The sequence below is a fragment of the Lytechinus variegatus genome, chromosome 2 (assembly GCF_018143015.1).
Source record: "Lytechinus variegatus isolate NC3 chromosome 2, Lvar_3.0, whole genome shotgun sequence".
Classification (NCBI taxonomy): Eukaryota; Metazoa; Echinodermata; class Echinoidea; order Temnopleuroida; family Toxopneustidae; genus Lytechinus; species Lytechinus variegatus.
The window spans coordinates 52301180-52320108 of NC_054741.1; the positions used below are offsets into that span (position 1 = coordinate 52301180).

Genomic DNA, 18929 nt, shown 5'->3' on the forward strand with positions numbered 1-18929 from the left:
TGGGATTGATGCGATGAATCGCTGATTCAGAATGTTCCTCTTTTTTTCAGACTGCACCGGTGAAAGCTAAGAAGACGGCCAAACAGGTAAAACAGGCAAAACTCGCCAAACAGAAGAAACTCGAGCAACAACAACAGGAGAGGGAAGAGCAGCGTGCAGAGCAACAGATGAGGGAACGGCAGCGGCAGGAGGATAGGTATGTTGCACTTGGCCTCGATGAAGTCCAGAGACTGATTCTCAACACCGACGGGAACCTGACCCTCAAAGAGATCAAATCACTCAAGAGGGCGCGCAAGACACTGAAGCAACGTCAGCAGCAGGAGAAGGAATTCCGGGCCATCCAGAAGGCGGCCAAACGGAACAACCTCAACCGAGAGACAGAACCTATCAGGGAAGGGCTCGACGAAGCAGCCGTCCGCCAGTGACAAACCAAACCCATACCATCTTTCTTTGTGATACAACTCAGTGATCAAAGTTAACGATCCAAAAAGCATGGTTGGAATATCCTCCATGAAGATGATGATGATGACGATGATGACAACAGCTACAAATTGATAGCACAATACTCATTTTTAATATAAACGTTGACGAGTTTGTGTAGAATGTTACTATGTCACCAGAATCGATGTTTTATAATTAAAGTCGTTGAAATTGCGTAATGGGTGGTGGAATCGCAGTATATAGTGTTGGGATGTGTGAGGTGTCATCGTTCAGGTGTGTGTTTAGGTAGAAAGATTATACGAAATTATGATAATAAAAAGAATGAAATTGGAATACCTTTTATACATGGCAGGGTATCTTAAAAAACTGAATAAATTTCATGATTGCTAGACAAACTTTCAATAGGTGTTTTGCATTTAAGTACTTAATTAAGATTACATGATAAATATCGATGAAAAGGATTCAGTTATGCGGTAACCATGGTAACGAAATGTTTTAAAGACCATTGGTTGCGAGTGAGATTGTTATAATTGCATTCAATAGGTACTACTTAGTGCAATTCTTTTCATCTTTTATTACTTGACAAAGGACAAATAAAATGACAATGTGCAGATTACTGGCGAGTCATTTACCAATTCACTCAGATCAATCTCAACCTTTGTATTTTCATCTTCTCTTCTTGCTTTTCTTCTTTTTCTTTCATCCTCTTTTCTTCAATTTCCGTCTTCACAATGTTTTTTTGTCTTCCGAATCTTCCTCTTCTTCTTTTCCTTTTTTTCTCGTATCCCATTCTTTTCATATTTCTCTCCGATATCCTTTTTATTCTTTTTCGTTTTCGTTTTATCTTCTTATTGATACTACTTCATTGTGTTTTTGTTTTTCTTCACTCCTTTGTATTACATTTTCTTCTCCCCCCCCCCATATTCCTTTTCTTGATATTACCTGTAAAGAAATAGCATAGTTTACAATACATCTTGAAATAAAAATATATTATGTTTACGCCCTTTCACATTTGTATACACGCTTAAAACCAATCAGTATCAAATGAAGTGCCTTCGAGACAGTAATATTTTTTTTATTTTTACCTTTTTCTGTTAGTATCAGGGACGTGTTTAGTTCATACTCTCCAATTTTCATATGTCGGAAAGATTTACAAAGTTATTATCCCAGAAGTTATGCATTATAGAGTGCCTCAAACCTGTTATCAGCTAAAGTTTGAAAAAAAAAAATATTTTGAATTTCAATTAAACCCATGATATTGCTTTACTAGGGCAAAATGTGGTAAGGTGGTCTATTACTTATAGATAGTATTTTATAGTTTGAGAGTAATTAAGATTATTTCATGTACGATAGAAAAGAAATTTTATTACAAATTTGCATGTTCAAAGTATTGTGTATTTTAATTTTATACTAATGATAGATCTTTTTAAAATAAAGTGATTTTTCTGAGAAAGCTTGTTCCTTTTTGATGCGTGTATTCGGGGACTTTCTAGACTCTACAAATGATATAAATTTATTAAAAAGCTGATGACGGTTGTAAGTATAATGATGGTAATGGTGGGGATGATTTTGATGATTGTGATAATAATGATGATGAAGATGATGATGATGATGATAATGATGATGTTGTTGGTGTTGATGATGATGAGGATGATAGTGGTGACGATATTGATGATGATGATGGTAAATTGTGTTGATTTTGACTACGATGATGACAGGTGGTGGTGGTGATAATAATGATGGTGGTAAGGATAGTAGAAAGGGCCTCGCGTAGTAAGCCCCCATTTCCCATTTTTCTTTCTATTGCCTTGTTTTCGCGCCATGTATCTTTGGAGCCCGAGGGATTTTCCCCTCCCTCGGTATACGCTACCGGATGATACTGATGATGCGTTGTTCCGCCGCACACTACATGATCCGACTATGGCGTGATTCTTTAACAGATCCCATATTGCATTAAATGCGAAAATTCCAAGTAAAAGCAAAATCATTCCATAAACAAGTTCGGCGGGATGGTAGAAATGGTTACACTTCGTAATTCCGAAGGTTCGTAATTCCGAAACACGTAAATTGCCTATACCTCGATGTTAATCCGAAAACGTAAAAGGGTTCGTTAATGCGAACATTTGTGGCGTTATTCCAAAGGTTCGATAATCCGAAAACGAAATAAGATTCGATGTTCCGAAGGTACGTTAGTCCGAAAACGAAATAAGGTTCGTTGTTCCGAAGGTTCGTTAGTCCGAAAACGAAATAAGGTCCGTTAATCATTACGTTTTCGGACTAACGAACCTTCGGAATTACAAACCTCATTTCGTTTTTCGGATTAACGAACCTTCGGAATTACGAACCTCACTTTGTTTTCGGACTATCGAACCTTCGGAATTACGAACCTCATATCGTTTTTGGACTTACGAACCTTCGGAATTACGATCTTTCGGAAATACGAACCTTCGGAATAACGAACCTTCGGAATAACGAAGCTTCGGAATTACGAATATATGCGGGTAGAAATATATACTAAAATCACAATTCTACATGTTCCACAAGCCTTGTGGTAGGAGTCGAGTCCAAATCAACTCAAGAAGCAGCTTATGATGACGCCGTTACAATTTATGCATGAACTCTCCTGCTGGAAAACAAACTGCATCACCAAAAAAACAGTTAAAGAAAGGAATTGAAATGGCTTTTATTCCTACAGTGATGCTCGAAATAAATCGGTTATTGTATTCATACCACTATTTAGAACTTTGATCGCTGAGATTTGGGTTGGAATGTTCACGTGAAATGCTTTACGATTTCTTTGAATTTGGATCGCCACCGATCGTGTAGTGTGCGCCAGGGTTTTAACGACGACGAAGATGATGGTGATTATGATAATGATGATGACGATGATGAGGATGATGATGATGGTGGTGATGGTGGTGATGATGATGATGATGATGATGATAATAATGGAATAGATTGCGATAATGATGTAAGGATATGAATACGAAATTATGTAAAATAAAAACTTGACTAATAATGGAATAAAGAGATGTTGAAGGAAAAATTGAAATGTGGAGGATCGCGATATGAAAAAAATTACAAGAAAGGGAAAGCGAGTGATAGCGAGGAATCATATCTCACGATAATCATGGTGGGGCATTAAAAATGGGCACTTCCTCGTGAGAAAAAAAATATAAATTCACTTGTTAAATAATAACGAAAGGTCAATCATTATGATAGCCCTAAATACTTAGATATGTGGCATAGAGGAAGATGACAAACACTTTCTTCGACAAATAAAATCAACATACAACCTGAATGGATGGATGGAAAGTGCAACACTGTACCATGGTCCTGTGAGTAGGCATGCTAACTTGCAGTCAGCTTCATTTTGTAACGAACCCCTTTTTTCTGTTCTTTTTTTTGCATGTCAAATATTTCCTATAACAAAATTAACTTCATTAAGTAGCAAAATCCCCTCTTTCTTTTTTTTTTTTTTTTTTTTGCTTGTCACATTTAATCAAGCACCCCTGTCTGATACAAATCGTTCCCAGGATCCTGCACTGTAAACCGCATTTAAGGAGCAATTTTGCACAATTTGAAAACATTATTGGATTATGCCACCACTGGCAATCAGTTTAATTTTCTTTCCAATAATGAAGTACATCAGCATACTCTCGAACCTGTGACCTTCCCGTTAAAAAAACATCAGATTATATTTTAACGATGTGCCAGCCGTTTTGTGTTTGTTTTATTTATACATTCAATAAACAAAATACATGCATGTTTAAAAGTATATACATAACACTGATTTAAAACATTAAGAATATAGTCGTGATACATAATTGATTAACAAAAATAAACAAACAAGGATGTAAAGTATATATTTTTCTTAAAAGAAATATGTTATAATAAATGAATGTAACAGACCGCCGCCATCGCAGGCGGTTAGGCTTGAAATAAAGAAATTCTTGACATAAATTATTTATAATACTGATCAAGTGGTTGCAATGCTGGTGCGCGTGAGGTAGACAACAGTTGAGTGAAATAAATTCGACTAGTTATTTGAGAAATATGCTTATTTAAGAATATAAAATACATGCGATTATAATGCTGGTTCTGTTATGAGTTACTTTCAAAGAGTTGAACAATATTGAATAATGTCTGAAAGATTATTCCAAAGGTCTGTTATTGAGATGATGATAGTTTGGTTTGTTTTCATTCGGTCCAATGCCAATTCGTCCAATTGCCAACTCGTCTGCTAACATTTGGCCTACCAGCAGTTCGTCCAATATCCACATGCTTTATTTGCCCTTTCGTCTACTCACGTTTTTGTCTAATAACCATTTGGTCCAATAGCCATTTAGTCTATATACCATTTGGTCTAATTATACTCGGTGTTAATTGGGCAAAATGAATGAAAGTGAATGCATATTACACCAACTGGTTATGAGACGAACTGGTGATTAGACGAAGTAATGATTGGACCAAATGGTTGTTAGACGAAATGTTGTTGGACGGAATGGCATTAGGCTTAATGGAGGTAGACCATTTGATGAGCGGACGAGTTGGCAGAAGACGAATTCGAATTGGCAGTGTACCGATAGTATAAAAATAAACGTTTCCACTTTGCTGATATCCCTTTTTAGCAATCTAACAAATCAGAACACTCAGTAAACACTAATCCATTTTTTTTCACAGTTTAATTTCCTTCAATCGAGGAGAGTGTACAGATTCATCTTGTTTTGTTTTTCTTTCTTTTTTAAACCCATTTTTATAAATGGATTTTTCAATTGATTTATGATAAATTGATCACAGAAAATATTGGGCTTTTAAAATATGTTATTTTCCTGAGATATCCGTAAACCAGTTTCACAAAAAAATAGTATTTCACATCAAATTACAAGAAAAATGTACACACTTAAAATGTTGGGCAACATACTGACTAATGTGTTGGGTATAATGTATGTTGATTAAAAAAGTATATTATTATCATATTGAGCAAATTTATTACCCAATTATTAATTTCTATTACCCAATTTGGACAGATTTTAACCAATAGTTGTGTAGACAGTATGTTGCCCAGTGATGGTTAAAATTTTGCTCTTTTTTAAAGAGTGTATTGTCCGCCTACTGCTGAATACTAATTGACATAAAATATGCTGGAAATCTCGATCGAAATATATTTTTGTTTGTAAATCTTGGTACGCCCTTATTGAATAAGATACAATGTACTTAAAATCGATTGAAAATGCTAATATTTATTTTTTCCACCATATAGCAGCCATAAGTCAAGACGATGCTGGATAGCGTATATATACATTTCGAGGTGTACCCGATGCATTGCTGGTTGTCAGAGGCAGTAGAATAATAGTCGGAGCACACACAAATCAAATAAAGAGAAATCCATATTGTAAGTTCGGCGTAACTGTATATTTCCTAAAATTTAATTTCTCATTATAGGGCCAATAGACATGAAGGCAGGGGCGGATTCAGCATTCTATAATAGGGGAAGGTGAGGGAGAAATTATTCTATTTTGAAAAAAGGGAAAGCAAATTTCTAAGGCAACAATAGTCAAAACTGACTAGTTTTCCCTATTCAAAATAACAACAACAACGAAGGAAGGGAAATTTCATCCACACTTTTCCCAATCGCCTCCGTGAAGAGCCAAAAGCCGAGTGTGTGGATTGGTAGGCAAATAAAGACTGAAGTTAAAGTACTTGTTAGCTTTATTTAAACAAAGAAGTTATGTATTCCATTATACATTATAATTAATCCTACAGAAAAATAATCAGAACAAGTACGACGCGCGTGACCTGAATTAGATGGAATTCGATACGAATCTCGCTAAACAAGTAATGCGAACGCGTACCGCGAACTGAAAGTTTTTCGTATTAGGACCGGAAATTTTGAACTGCTTGTTATTATGAAAATTAAGACTGTTCAAAGGCACACAAAAATTAATGAATACGCGGAGCACTAGCTAAGACATTTTTTGCGCCATGAAATCTTCATCAAGGCTATGAACAAATATCTTCATAATTTTTATGTACACTATCCTTAAAGTTTTACTTTTTCAACTTGATTTTTGCCTGTACCTTCCCTAGCAGTAAAAAGAAATGGTAAAATTCATACGACAAACAAAAGCAAATCAGGGAGCAGATTGTACTTATTACATGAAACCTTACCATTTCTTGCGACATGTTTTTCAAGACACCTTTAGACAAAATAACATACCTAAACTGAAGAACATTGTTACGCAATTTCATGAAAAAGGGAAATGATTAGTCAATGGAACTGATAAAGACGTCTTGCGGACGGACTCAAGTCGCCAATTGCATGCAATATGGAAAACAACATCATCGTTAGGTTGTCTTGCTTCCTCTGTAAAACTCCCATGGCACCGCTCCTTAATCCAGACGTATTTTGTTCACGTGTCTTGAGGGGAATGGATTCCAAGGCAAGTATATACTTGCTTTTGAACCCAGTCCCCTCAAGTCGACATTTGGACAATTTGATCCCAGCTATGTATCATGCCAGTCTTCAGATTGGTAAAGAAATCAATATCAAAAAAGATAATATAACATTAAAATACTTGACAATTACATTTTCTTTTTCCAAAAAAAAAAAAATCTAGGCCTAATGATGCTAATCGTTGGATTTTTATCAAAACAATTTTCAAGTATATAATGAAATCTGTGAGATATCGGAATCGTCACGCTTATTTATCTTCCTATATATTATTTGTCGGGCTTCCTTCGTCGTGATCATGTAGATGATGGGTCGAATCCAGCTCGCTGCCGGTCCAAAGGCGTCAAGGAAATCCGCAGTCCCGAAGACATCTTGGAATGTCAGAAACATTATCCAAGGTAACCAGCAGATATAGAACGGGAACGTCAAAAGAACCACCGTTGTCACGCTTTTATTGTACGATGGGCGAGAAACAGAAGGAACTGGAGCCAGGCTATCCGGCCGCGTCGAGGTTACTACCGCAGCGATGGCGCGTGACTGGCGGTAAGCGACGCGAAGCAGAGCGAGGTTTGTCAGCGTCATTATAACAAGCGTGCTAAATATCGGTATCACTATAAACAGTGCCATAAAAAGGTCCTTCCACGTCTCCGCTGCAAAGGTCCATGTCTCTTTAATGCAGTTCCTGATGAAGATGTCTGCGAAACCGAACCCCGGAAAAGGGAAGATAGAAGCCACATGCGATGACGAAGAAGCAGAAGGAGACGGATAGAGTGATCACAACCCGACGAAGTGTGATGAGCGACGGGTAGCGAAGCGGTCGAGTGATCATCACGTAGCGGTCCCAGCAGATTAAGCAAACGCTACCTAGGATGGACAGTGCAGTGACGCGGTGGAAATACGGCAAGAATTTATTGATGATGCTACAGGTGCGGGCGTCGTTGAACCAAAACCAAAATACGGACCAGCTATTCCAGAACAGTCCCATCGCCATGTCGGCCCATGTTAACACACAGTGAAGCAATCGGGAAGTATCGTGAATATCGCGTTGAACTTTTATTATGACTAGAAGGATCGAGTTTAGCACGGTAGATAGAGCAAAATTGACGAAGAAGGAAGAAATCAATACAAAGTTCTTCTTTTCATTTGTAAGGTTCGCAGGGAACCTATCTGCCATCAGTGTCGGCACGAGAGTTCTGTTTTCCATGATCAGGCTAAACATGAAAGATCACACGAAATAATCTGGTATCGCACAATGAGAGAGAAAAATACGTGAAAGTAAATAGCTATCATTTATAAATTATTACAGTCATGGTATTCAGGATTCTCGCAGAAAGAAATGAATTATTTTTGTCTTACTGATCACATGCAGCTGGAGCATTTGTTTCACAGAATGAACGGGAAATCTCAACTCCGGTTTCGTTCCTGTTTGCGAAATCGAAAAGACAAGTATATAGCGTCAAGTGCAGAGCATATTTATTAATCTTGGATGGAAAGGATGGCGACACAGCCAGGTGAATCACGTGTGAGACTTGATAGCATATATACAGCAGGTCAATATTCATTGCTGGAATTTCTAAAACTATATTAATATTCTTAGCGAAACGCGATCGTAAAACGCATGCGTCGCAACCGCCAATGCTTATGTAAATCGCGCCCATATTATGCTATGCTTTGCTGGTAGTCATGAAAATGTCATCATGATTTGTCTGTATCTGTCTCAAAGTGAGTGGATATTAATGTGGACATTCTTCGCATTCTTCGCGTTGTGGCCCAGTGGATTAGTCTTCGGACTTTGAAACAGAGGGTCGTGGGTTCGAATCCCAGCCATGGCGTAATTTCCTTCAGCAAGAAAATTTATCCACATTGTGCTGCACTCGACCCAGGTGAGGTGAATAGGTACCAGGTAGGATTTTTCCTTGAACGCTTTAGCGCCTATTAATATGGCGGCTCAGCTACAGCCGGGTAATAATATGATACCAATTCTCAAAGCGCAGTTGAGTATATGCACATAGTAGCTGCGCTATATAAATGGACCTATTATTATTATGTAACTTGATTTCTTCTTTATCAGCTTTGGCAACTTTCTTCGACAATTTTGTTTGGATAATATGCAGAAGAGTGAACAAAAATTATAGTTCGAAGGACAATTAATGTTAGAGAATTTATACTAACCGTGATGATAATGACTATGACGATGATGATGATGGCGATGTCGATGAAAAACACAATTCTTATAATATGTTAACAATACATCTTCTACTAAAACTATTAGATGCCTAGCATGCATGCAGGGTTTTCTTTTGGATCCGCTCCCTTTTACTCTATACCTCAATGATTAAATGATAGTTTGAAATTTATATCATTTCCTTTTTTCTCTCTCCGAACATGATCCTCATATTCTTCTTAATAAAAAAATTAATTAATTAATGTACAAGACTGGATAAGAGTTAACTAGTCATCATTATATGTTAACAAAACACATTTTCAGGCCCTGTATATATTTACTGGAAAGTTTTCCTGCAAGTTCAATATATTAACTTTCTTGTGATCTTTGTGGATAAAGATTTGGCTTAGAAATATCTTACAGACTAGTTATGTAGATTAGTATCATTGGCGTTATTAAAAAAAATAAAGCACATGTTTCCAGATTTTATTATCGTTCTATATAACCTCTTATAACAATAATAATAGCGCAATCTATCTAGAAACTACTATTCTTTTCCGAGGCGCGATGTTATAGGCGCGATGCTTTAGCTCGAGCTGCCTTTCAGCGCTCATGCATTCAAGGAATTAGTCCTGTTGGGTACCCATTCACCTCACCTGGGTTGAGTGCAACACACAGTGAATAAATTTCTTGCTGAAGGAAATTACGCCCTGGCTGGGATTCGAACCCACGACCCTCTGTTTCAAAGTCAGAAGACCATTTTATTTATTCATTTATTTCGTTTTATTTATACAGGGTAACCCCATCAGTAGTCTTGTACTGTTTTCCAGAGGCCCTGTAAACAAGTATTTACAATACAACAAACAAGCAAATTACATAAGAAAAAAACAAACAGAAGTGAATACATGGAAAAAAGATGATGGTACATAAGTACAATGTAGGGAAGTAACGTTAATTCATCTAGATTTTAATCAGCATTACAATACAGGAAAAACAACCCCTTTCCCCTAAAATTCAATTATTTAAATTCAGGTAAATCAATGTGATTGCTAATAAATGTGAATAATATATACAGCAATTTACTTGTGGAAACGAAAACATGCAAATCATCAATTATTTTCTATGAAATTAAGAGAGAAACTCATAATTATTTCATATATGACAATCTTTAACATGTGTTGCATGTATTTAAGATAATACATACACAATAAAAAAAGTCTATATCTCTGCTTCACATAGTGATCTCTGCATGTTATGGGGGGCTATTTCCTAGAAGAGCACCACTTCAAGTACTGGGAATAAAAGGCATTCTTACTAGTAGCACTTCTCACTATGGGGGTAAGCTATTCCAAAGTAAAGCACCATCGAATGATAGTGCACGTCACACCATAATTCTCTGAACTTCTTGTACTATATCTGTGAATGGACTATGACTGGATAATGAAAACATATTATTCAAATATAATGGTGCACTGTTATTCATAATATCAAACATTAATTTACTTTTCTGGAACTCCCATCTATTTTCCATATTAATCCATTTTAGAGTACGGAACATTTCGGAGGTAGGAGTGAACATGTTTGCTTTGAGTACGATTCTTGCCATCTGCTTATGTTGCTTTATTAGGATGTCTTTTGTTCCTTTAGTGCAATTACTCCTCTATGACGTACAATAGTCATAATATGGAAGAATAAGAGAATTGGCAAGAAGTTTGCCACTATCTATGGTAAGATACTTCCTAACTATGCGCAGTAGGGCTAATCTTGAACCAATTATGTTTGAGATGTTCTTCCCATGATCCTGCCAAGTCAGGTGCTGGTCCAACCAAACTCCCAAATATTTTACACTTTTTCCTGTTTAATAGAGACATTGGAAACATTGATTTTAATTGGTGAGTTTTGCGATTTTGATAGTTTTTGCGGTGTTCCAAAGATCATAAAGCATGTTTTTTCAGTATTCAGGGTGAAGTAGTTTCTTTCTAACCACTTCCTAACCAGATCCAAATCATGATTAAGGTATGTCCCTTGGATTGGTAGCACTGTACATCAGAGCAGTTTCATCTGCGTTCATTACGATTTTACCATGCTCAATAACAGACGGAAGGTCATTCATGAAAATAGAGAAAAGAAGGGGACCCAATATTGATCCTTGGGGCACTCCCGACTTTAACCTTAGTACGTCAGAAGTTTTTCCAGCCAAAGACGTAAATTTCGTCCGGCATTTAAGGTAAGAGGTGAACCATGATAAGGCATGGCCCCTTATACCATACGAATGTAACTTATCTAATAAAAGGGCATGATCAACCGAGTCGAATGCCTTTCCTATATCAAGAAAGACAATTCCAGTTAACATACCCCCCTGTCCATGCTTGTTAATATGTTATTACTCAGATAAGCAAGAACTGTATTTGTTGAGTAACCTTTCCTAAATTCCGATTGGTGAGAGGAGAGCAAATCATTATTTGACATATAGTCATGCATTTGTGTGTTTAACAGACTTTTCCAAGATTTTCATGATGGTAGGTATGACAGATATGGGGCGATAATTGTTAACATTTTCCTTATTGCCGCCCTTGTGAACGGGAGTAACTCGGCCCTGTTTCCATTCAGCTGGAATATGGCTGGTTTTGAGTGAGAGGTTGCACAGGTAAGTAATATGTTTACAAATAACAGGTACCGCCAATTTGATAAGGCGTGCACCAAGACCCTCTATCAGTAATCTCGTCAAAATTTAAATTCAGTTTGGATAGTATCCCCCGAAATTGAAGGGATCATAGGTTCAACAGAGGGAAGGATGGCAGCAAGCTTACTACCAACAGTATAGTGAAATATTCATTAGTATCATTTACATCTAGGTTCCGAATATTGAAATAGTTTGATTGGATTTTCAATCTTCAATTATTTTGTCTACATTGAAACTAGAGTTTACTTATTTTTATTTATTTATTTATTTACTAATTCACTGGGCCACAACGCTACACGGGTGTGTACATGTATATTTTACAAATAGAATCTTAGCGTGGGGAAAACTCCTATAAGATTCACAGTAGAATAGATTTTTCACATAAACGAATCCTCGGAATAATTCATGATGTTCATTTCTATATCTCGCCTTTCGGGATTTTCAGCTATCAAAAAATGTACTGCCCTCTCCTCTTCCGGCTATTTTCACAAGAAATTATGAAATACACTAGTATCCCACTAGGCAATTTGATTGATATCATTCTCCGCTCATGCAGACATCCCTTGCGCCCAAATCGGTAGCATTTACGGGAACTTAGTACTGGAATGAATTTCGCTTATTTGTTAAAGGACAAGCCAACCTCAACAAAAATGATTTGAATAAAAAGAGAAAAATGCAACAAGCACAACACTGAAAATTTAATCAAAATCGGATGTTAAATAAAAAGTTATGAAATTTAAAGTATATATATATATATATTCGTCTTTTTTAATAGACCTCCTTTTCAAATTGATGTTTTTAGAAATTTCATTTAATCTCAGGGGCACTAAAGCTTTGCATCTTTTTGCCTCTTTTTTTTAGTGTCTCATTTCTTCATCATGTGTTATCAAGCTATTGGTATTTGTACGTGTATCTAAGATATATTGCCAATTTACTTCAGTTTTTTTATGTACCATTATTCTTGTTTTGTTTTTTATTGTATTTTAATTGTTCATTTGAAACATGAAAAATAGAAACGCTTGAACTGAACTGATGATGATGATGATGATATTGAGGTTCCATGAACATTTGCTTCAGTGACAACTGCTCTGCTTTTAATTCCACTTACTATTCGAATAAATAACTTCATCCCTGGATTTAACACCATATCCTACCCTAACACTAATCCTAAACCTATACATGCAATTGTAACAATAACCTAAATCCGTAGCAATTATTGTTGCAGGCGCAAATGTCGTATCGCCGATATGGTAAATGATAAGACAATAATCATGATCATAGCATAATGATGGTAATAATGATATTTACAAAATAATAGTGAGGACGGTGTCGATTATGATGAGGAAAATGACTCAAAGAATAGTTAGAGCTCTATGATTAGATAGACGACTCGGTGCTTTATTCGAAAAAAAAATCAGAACGAAGCATAGGTGTACACATCACATCAGCGATGGCATTAGTACTGAATAAACAAGATAATCTCGTCGGATTCATAGCCAAGGGCGTTTCATAGTTTCAAAGGCACCGAGTTTGGGTAATTATACTAATGCAGGAACAAAATAATGTGTTATTTGTTTTAACTTGAGCTTGTGTCCTTTTTATAAAGACCCCCTCCCCCGTAAAACCGCGCATGACATCCTCCTCCCTATACATGTATAACACTTGTTCCTCTTCTTTCTTTTTTTTTCTTCTCCTCCTAGTTCTTCTTCTTTGTCTTCGTCATCTTCTTTTTTTCTCCTCTACTTCTTCCTCTTCTTATTTTCTTTACACCTCTTTTTCTTCTCTCCCCCTTCTTCATCCTCCTCCTACTTCTCCTCCTCTTCCTCTTCTTCTCCTCCTCTTCTTGTTCTACTTCTTATTTTACTTTTACTTCTTCTCCTTCATCATCTACTTTTTCCACCTCTACTACTACTACCAGGAGGGGATCAAGGATTTTTCAAAGGGGGGCACATTTTCCCGAGGAAAAATTTGACAATAAAAAAAAAAGTTGACAAGCATTCTTCACTTTCAAAGGGGGGGCACACTTTTGTTTTAACCGCCAGTGACTACTATTACTACCTCCTCCTCCTTTTTTTCTTCTTTTTCTTTTTCTTCTTTCTTCTTTTCTTTCTTCTCCTTATTTCTTCTTTATTCTTCCTCTTCTTCTTTTTTTTCTTCTTCTTCTTTCTTCTTTTTCCTTCTTCTTTTTTCTTCTTCTTCATTTTCTTCTTCTTCTTCATTTTCTTCTTTCTTCTTCTTCTTCTCCCCCCCTTTTATCCATCCCTCTCATGATAACACTATTGGTTAATTCGTGTTTTTTGTCATTCTGCAAAGTTTGTGTTCTGTCAATATATATGAATATAAATAATGACTGAAGCTTTCAAAATACTTTTTTTTTCTAAATCTTTTAGCAATCTCAAATTCATATTTGTTTTCTAATTTGTTTCACGAAATCAACTCTCCTAGGGTATACTTCCATTATTTCGAACTGCGTTTATTGAAAATTAAGAAAAACAAGTCCAGCAACCTAAAATCAGAGAACGTGTTATTGCCTCTCGATTTTTTTTTTATTGAGGTATTTTTCAGTTCAAATTCCACTGAAATATATACAATATTGATTGTATGAATATTGGATGCCTAGTTTGTTCGAGAACCTCAATAGATAAATTCTATTGCCGTAAATAACGAAATAAAAATGCAATCATCTTTCCTTGATAAAGCAATGCACCTAGAAATTTAGAAATGTTTTATCAATTACGCATTGATTAAATATTTATAAAGTTCAATGATGTGGGGTTATCAAAACATTATTTTACGTTACGTAGTCTAATGTTGTTTTTTCATTATTTTGCACTTACTCGTACTTTCTTGTCTTGAGCTACCTCCCCCCCCCCCCCCCCCCTCTCCCTCCACTCTCTCTCTCTCTCTCTCTCGCATTCTCTCATTCTATATCTCCCTCTCTCATTTCATCTACATAATCATCCTCACTCTCCTTTTCACTATAGCTCTTTTCTCTCTCTTTTTCTCTATCCTTTCTCTCTATCTATCCCCTGTCATCCTTTATCTTCATCATCCTTATCTTCGCTTGTCTTCCTATCTTTCCCATTCTCCCTTCCCTTTTTCCTTTGATGTAATCATACATCTCTTTCTCATTCTTTTTCTTTAAAATCATCCCGACGTATAGCTCCTTTTCATTTCGAACGCTATTCTTATTGATTGAATCATGGACCTATTTATAGGTCCATGATTGAATAGTCGGGTTCAGCAAGATATATTATGAAACATAATTCACAAAAACTACGATATATCGCACTTAAAAGTTTGAAATGGATACTTTAGTATTTTCGATTTCTTTACGATTACTAACGCACAAAAGGTTTTCATATATAGTGGAGACGCGTCGCAATGAGCTCCTGTCTTTACCAAATAATACATTTTTTAGCGATGGAGCTACCAAGGTTAGCATTCAAAAGTCATCAGAAAAGTCATCCGTCATCAGAAAATCATGAATTCGAGGATAAATCTTGGCATTTTCTTTGCATGATAGTCAATAATACTCTATTGTTAGTGTAAGACTGCAGAGTAAAAAAAAACACGTATCATTGAGGATTTCGTTTCCTCCTCATTTTCTTATCCTTTCCTTGGCAAGTTAGAGAAAAGAAGAATACACCGCTTTGCCTTATAGTTAGACCTATATTAATCTACTAGAAAAGGACCTTGACTTTGGCGATGATTGAAAATGCAGTCAATATTGAAATTGTGAATATCATGAAACTGAGAATTACTTAGCACAGCCCAGACGCACTTTTTATTATTGATCAACCATTTCAGATTTCTATAGGAATTGTCAAACAAGTTCTTATCTCTTTCCTTGATTTATCAAAGTCTAAAGGAATTTTTTTCGAGTGAACTATCTGGTAAAAATGAGAGACCGATCATTGAAGAAATATCTGACGAACAATTTCTCAAAAGCCATATCTACAAAAATCGATCGCTTTAGACAGAATTACCACATATAACTCTATGCATATTGTATTATTCAGGGATATTTGTACAAAATCTCTGACGATATAACTTTGATCGACTAACAATCCTACGTATAACATTTTGTGTGAGACCACGTTTTAACTAGGCAAGAGATATCTTTAGAGGGAAGCTCCGGGCTGAAAATATTATTTAAACAGAAAAAGATTAATAAAAGACCGAGAAAGGTATATTTTGCGTGTGTAGGTATCCCACTCACAACCTAGTCTTTAGCTTTTTGAAGTAATCTTTTTTCTCACACTCACAAAAAAGAAGAGTAAAAATCTTACCCAACATTGGGTACAAATTGAACAAGCATGTTTGCTGTGTATTTTTTTTCTCCAATATTGGGCAAAATGCAAGTTTAAAGGGTGAATTTCAACGCAACAGTGCGTAAGGTTTGCTAAGTATTTGTTATCGTTTTACCCTGCAAACATAAATGTTTCCATTTTACCTAATATTTGGTAACTTTTTTTAGAGTGCACCAAACAAGTTTGAACATAGTATAAATTGAATTCATCATCATGAATTCAAAACGTGTCAAATAAAAGTACACTGTAATTACAAAACTAGGTATGAACTACACTTTCATTTGATAGATTTATCAGATGAATTGATCAGATATCAGGCTTCAAGAAACTGCACTTACTACTATGATATCAGGGAGAAAAATAAAAAAATCTTCAAAAAACAAAGGCCATGTTTAAATTCAAAATCATATACTGTTTTTTATTTCAATGAGATGATTATTATTTTGATGAAAATCAGATGAAAATGAAAAAAACAGATATCAACTTTCGATTCTCCAAAAATCTTGTACTGTTTTATTAATTGAAAATAAATTTTAAAAAAGTTACGAGAGAAGATATTTAATATTCATAATCCCTAAACCACTCCCCACACACACAAAGTCCCCCCAACACCCATACACACTCTCTCTCGCACACACACACACACAAACACATCCTCTCTTTCACACATACACACACCCTCACTTGCTCTCATCTTTCTCCCACGCATTAGCACACTCTCTCTCTTTCCCGCACACACACACATACACACACACCCACCTCATCCACCTGCACCTCACATGCACTCACCCACACATCTCAGCCTAGACAAAGATCCACCCTATCAAATGCATCTCATCCATCCGCATGCAGCAAATAAGGGTCATAACGTATTATAATCTCGAAAATAGATGTGAATTCAAAAAATTGAACTATTAACTGGATAGCCATATTTATCATGTTTATATGATCTCAATTCTGTGCCAGGATAATTGGACATCAAACATCATGTGCCGCGCATGTTTCAGAACCTGAGAAAGAGATGAACGGCATGGGCACCCTTGGTAATTAGAGAACAAAAACTAAAAACAATTTATGAGAAATATTTTTTTTAATCATATGTTTTCGTTTGGTATGCGACATAGTGCAGAATTCCTGAATTAAGACACGGCAAGCAGAAGCTAAGCATTACTGTTAATGTTAAACTGCAACACAAACAGGTAAATTCTGTTGGTCTAAAATTTTCACCTATTTCTAAACTAGGTTTCCTTTGTAAATGAAACATGAATTGGGCGCAATTTGATCACCGATTGCATGTCTGGATTCTAAATTCATGAGTTATAATGAATTTTACTAAACATCAACCTGTGTTAATGTTAATAAACTATAATTATTATTTACCCTGACATGTATACAGTTTCACTATTTTTTTCATCTCACAAACTCCATTTTCTTTGTAAACGTTATGCAGAACGCACAGGTGATCGGGCGCGTTGTCCGTATGGAGTTATGAATAAATCATCAATAATCATTTATCATTGCAGTATTTCGAGAGATGTACATGGTATTAAAATACATCAGTATTCTTTGATTTATTTAGAAATATTCATTCGGTTCTGAGAGAGAATGGCATCATAAAGAGAAGCAATTTCATCGAGTAATTCATATTTGAAGAGATATAAATAACATAGGCAGAATAAGTAACTTTTAACCACTCTGCAGCGGCTAATCAGATGGATTTATCATCGAGAGAGATCAAAGAAGATTCGGCTATAATATTCATTAAAAGGGATTAGTCACAAATAATTATTCTTTTGGTGAATTATTTGTCCGGCTAAGAATACTAGTCGAAATTTAGTAAAAACATTGTTAGATTATAAGCAATTATTTTGTTAATTTGACTATTTTGGGGGATTTGATCGATAAGACACAGTTTATATAGAAAATTGATTTCATTGAGCAATCATTAATTTTAAGAGTGTGCTCAATGATATTATGTTCAAGAAAACATAGCAAACCTGTATTCGGATGCACTTAAATTATACCCATTCGGTGTATGGACAATTATTGCATACATATCATATTTTTTATTTTGATTTGGCTTAATAGAACTTGGCTGATGTTTCAGAGTGTAAAAAATTCTATTCCATGGTAAAGCTTTATACATGTCTTCATATCATAAATGGTAAATATGCACCTATAAATCGACAGAAGGACTACTAGTGAAATGTTTGGGCTAATAACACAGAAATATAGCTTTAAAATGGTATTGTTGATTTTGTCACTCGAAAGGAAAGAAATCGTTAAAAGGGTAAATGTGAAAAGCCAACGAAACAACGATGGCAGCATTTCCTTCATATTAAGGATCCCTGATATAGGATTTATGGACATACCTTTTAAAGTAATTAGAAGTGGTGTGTTAAATTCAGCGTGCTTAAAGTGGTCTAGGTTTTACAAGCTCAATTGTCTCTGTTGTACTTGTCGGTGCGAAATATATTTTGCGATTATACATTTATGTCTATTAAGTACGAAGTTCCTCAGGGGACCATATTAGGACCTATTCATTTCATGTGATGTATCAATGATATGGATTTGCTTTAACGACTTTAAATTGGGTTTATAAATTATGTTGTAAAGATTTTCCCTTGTTAGAGTGAAACTACTTTTCACGAAACCCAATATGCCTACGGAGGGATGCTCATAAAAGTCACATTGCCCACCCCCCCCCCCCCCTCCTCCATCACAGCTGTGTTTGCTGCAATAATTAGTGGATTGGCATTAGGGATGGGGAATTAATGTTACTTTTTGTGTGTCTCCATCTAGATTGTGCTTTAGGGAAAGTAGCATCCCTCTCGCAAAATTCTAAATTTGACCAGGGTAAATAATTCGATTATG

At 35.7% G+C, this 18929-nt stretch overlaps 2 protein-coding genes across 2 annotated transcripts in view; both read left to right on the forward strand.

Annotated features, from left to right (window-relative positions):
• The window catches only part of LOC121406855, a 40846-nt gene extending 38964 nt beyond the window's left edge, over window positions 1-1882 (forward strand). The window contains exon 21 of the mRNA XM_041597727.1: window positions 51-1882. Coding sequence (XP_041453661.1) covers window positions 51-425 — 375 coding nt within the window. The 3' untranslated portion in view covers window positions 426-1882. The remainder of the gene's footprint in view (window positions 1-50) is intronic.
• A 5474-nt stretch (window positions 1883-7356) lies between these two features.
• Window positions 7357-18929, forward strand: part of LOC121406856 — a 109351-nt gene continuing 97778 nt past the window's right edge. Inside the window, exon 1 of the mRNA XM_041597728.1 lies at window positions 7357-7462. Within this exon, the coding sequence (XP_041453662.1) occupies window positions 7357-7462 (106 nt within the window). The remainder of the gene's footprint in view (window positions 7463-18929) is intronic.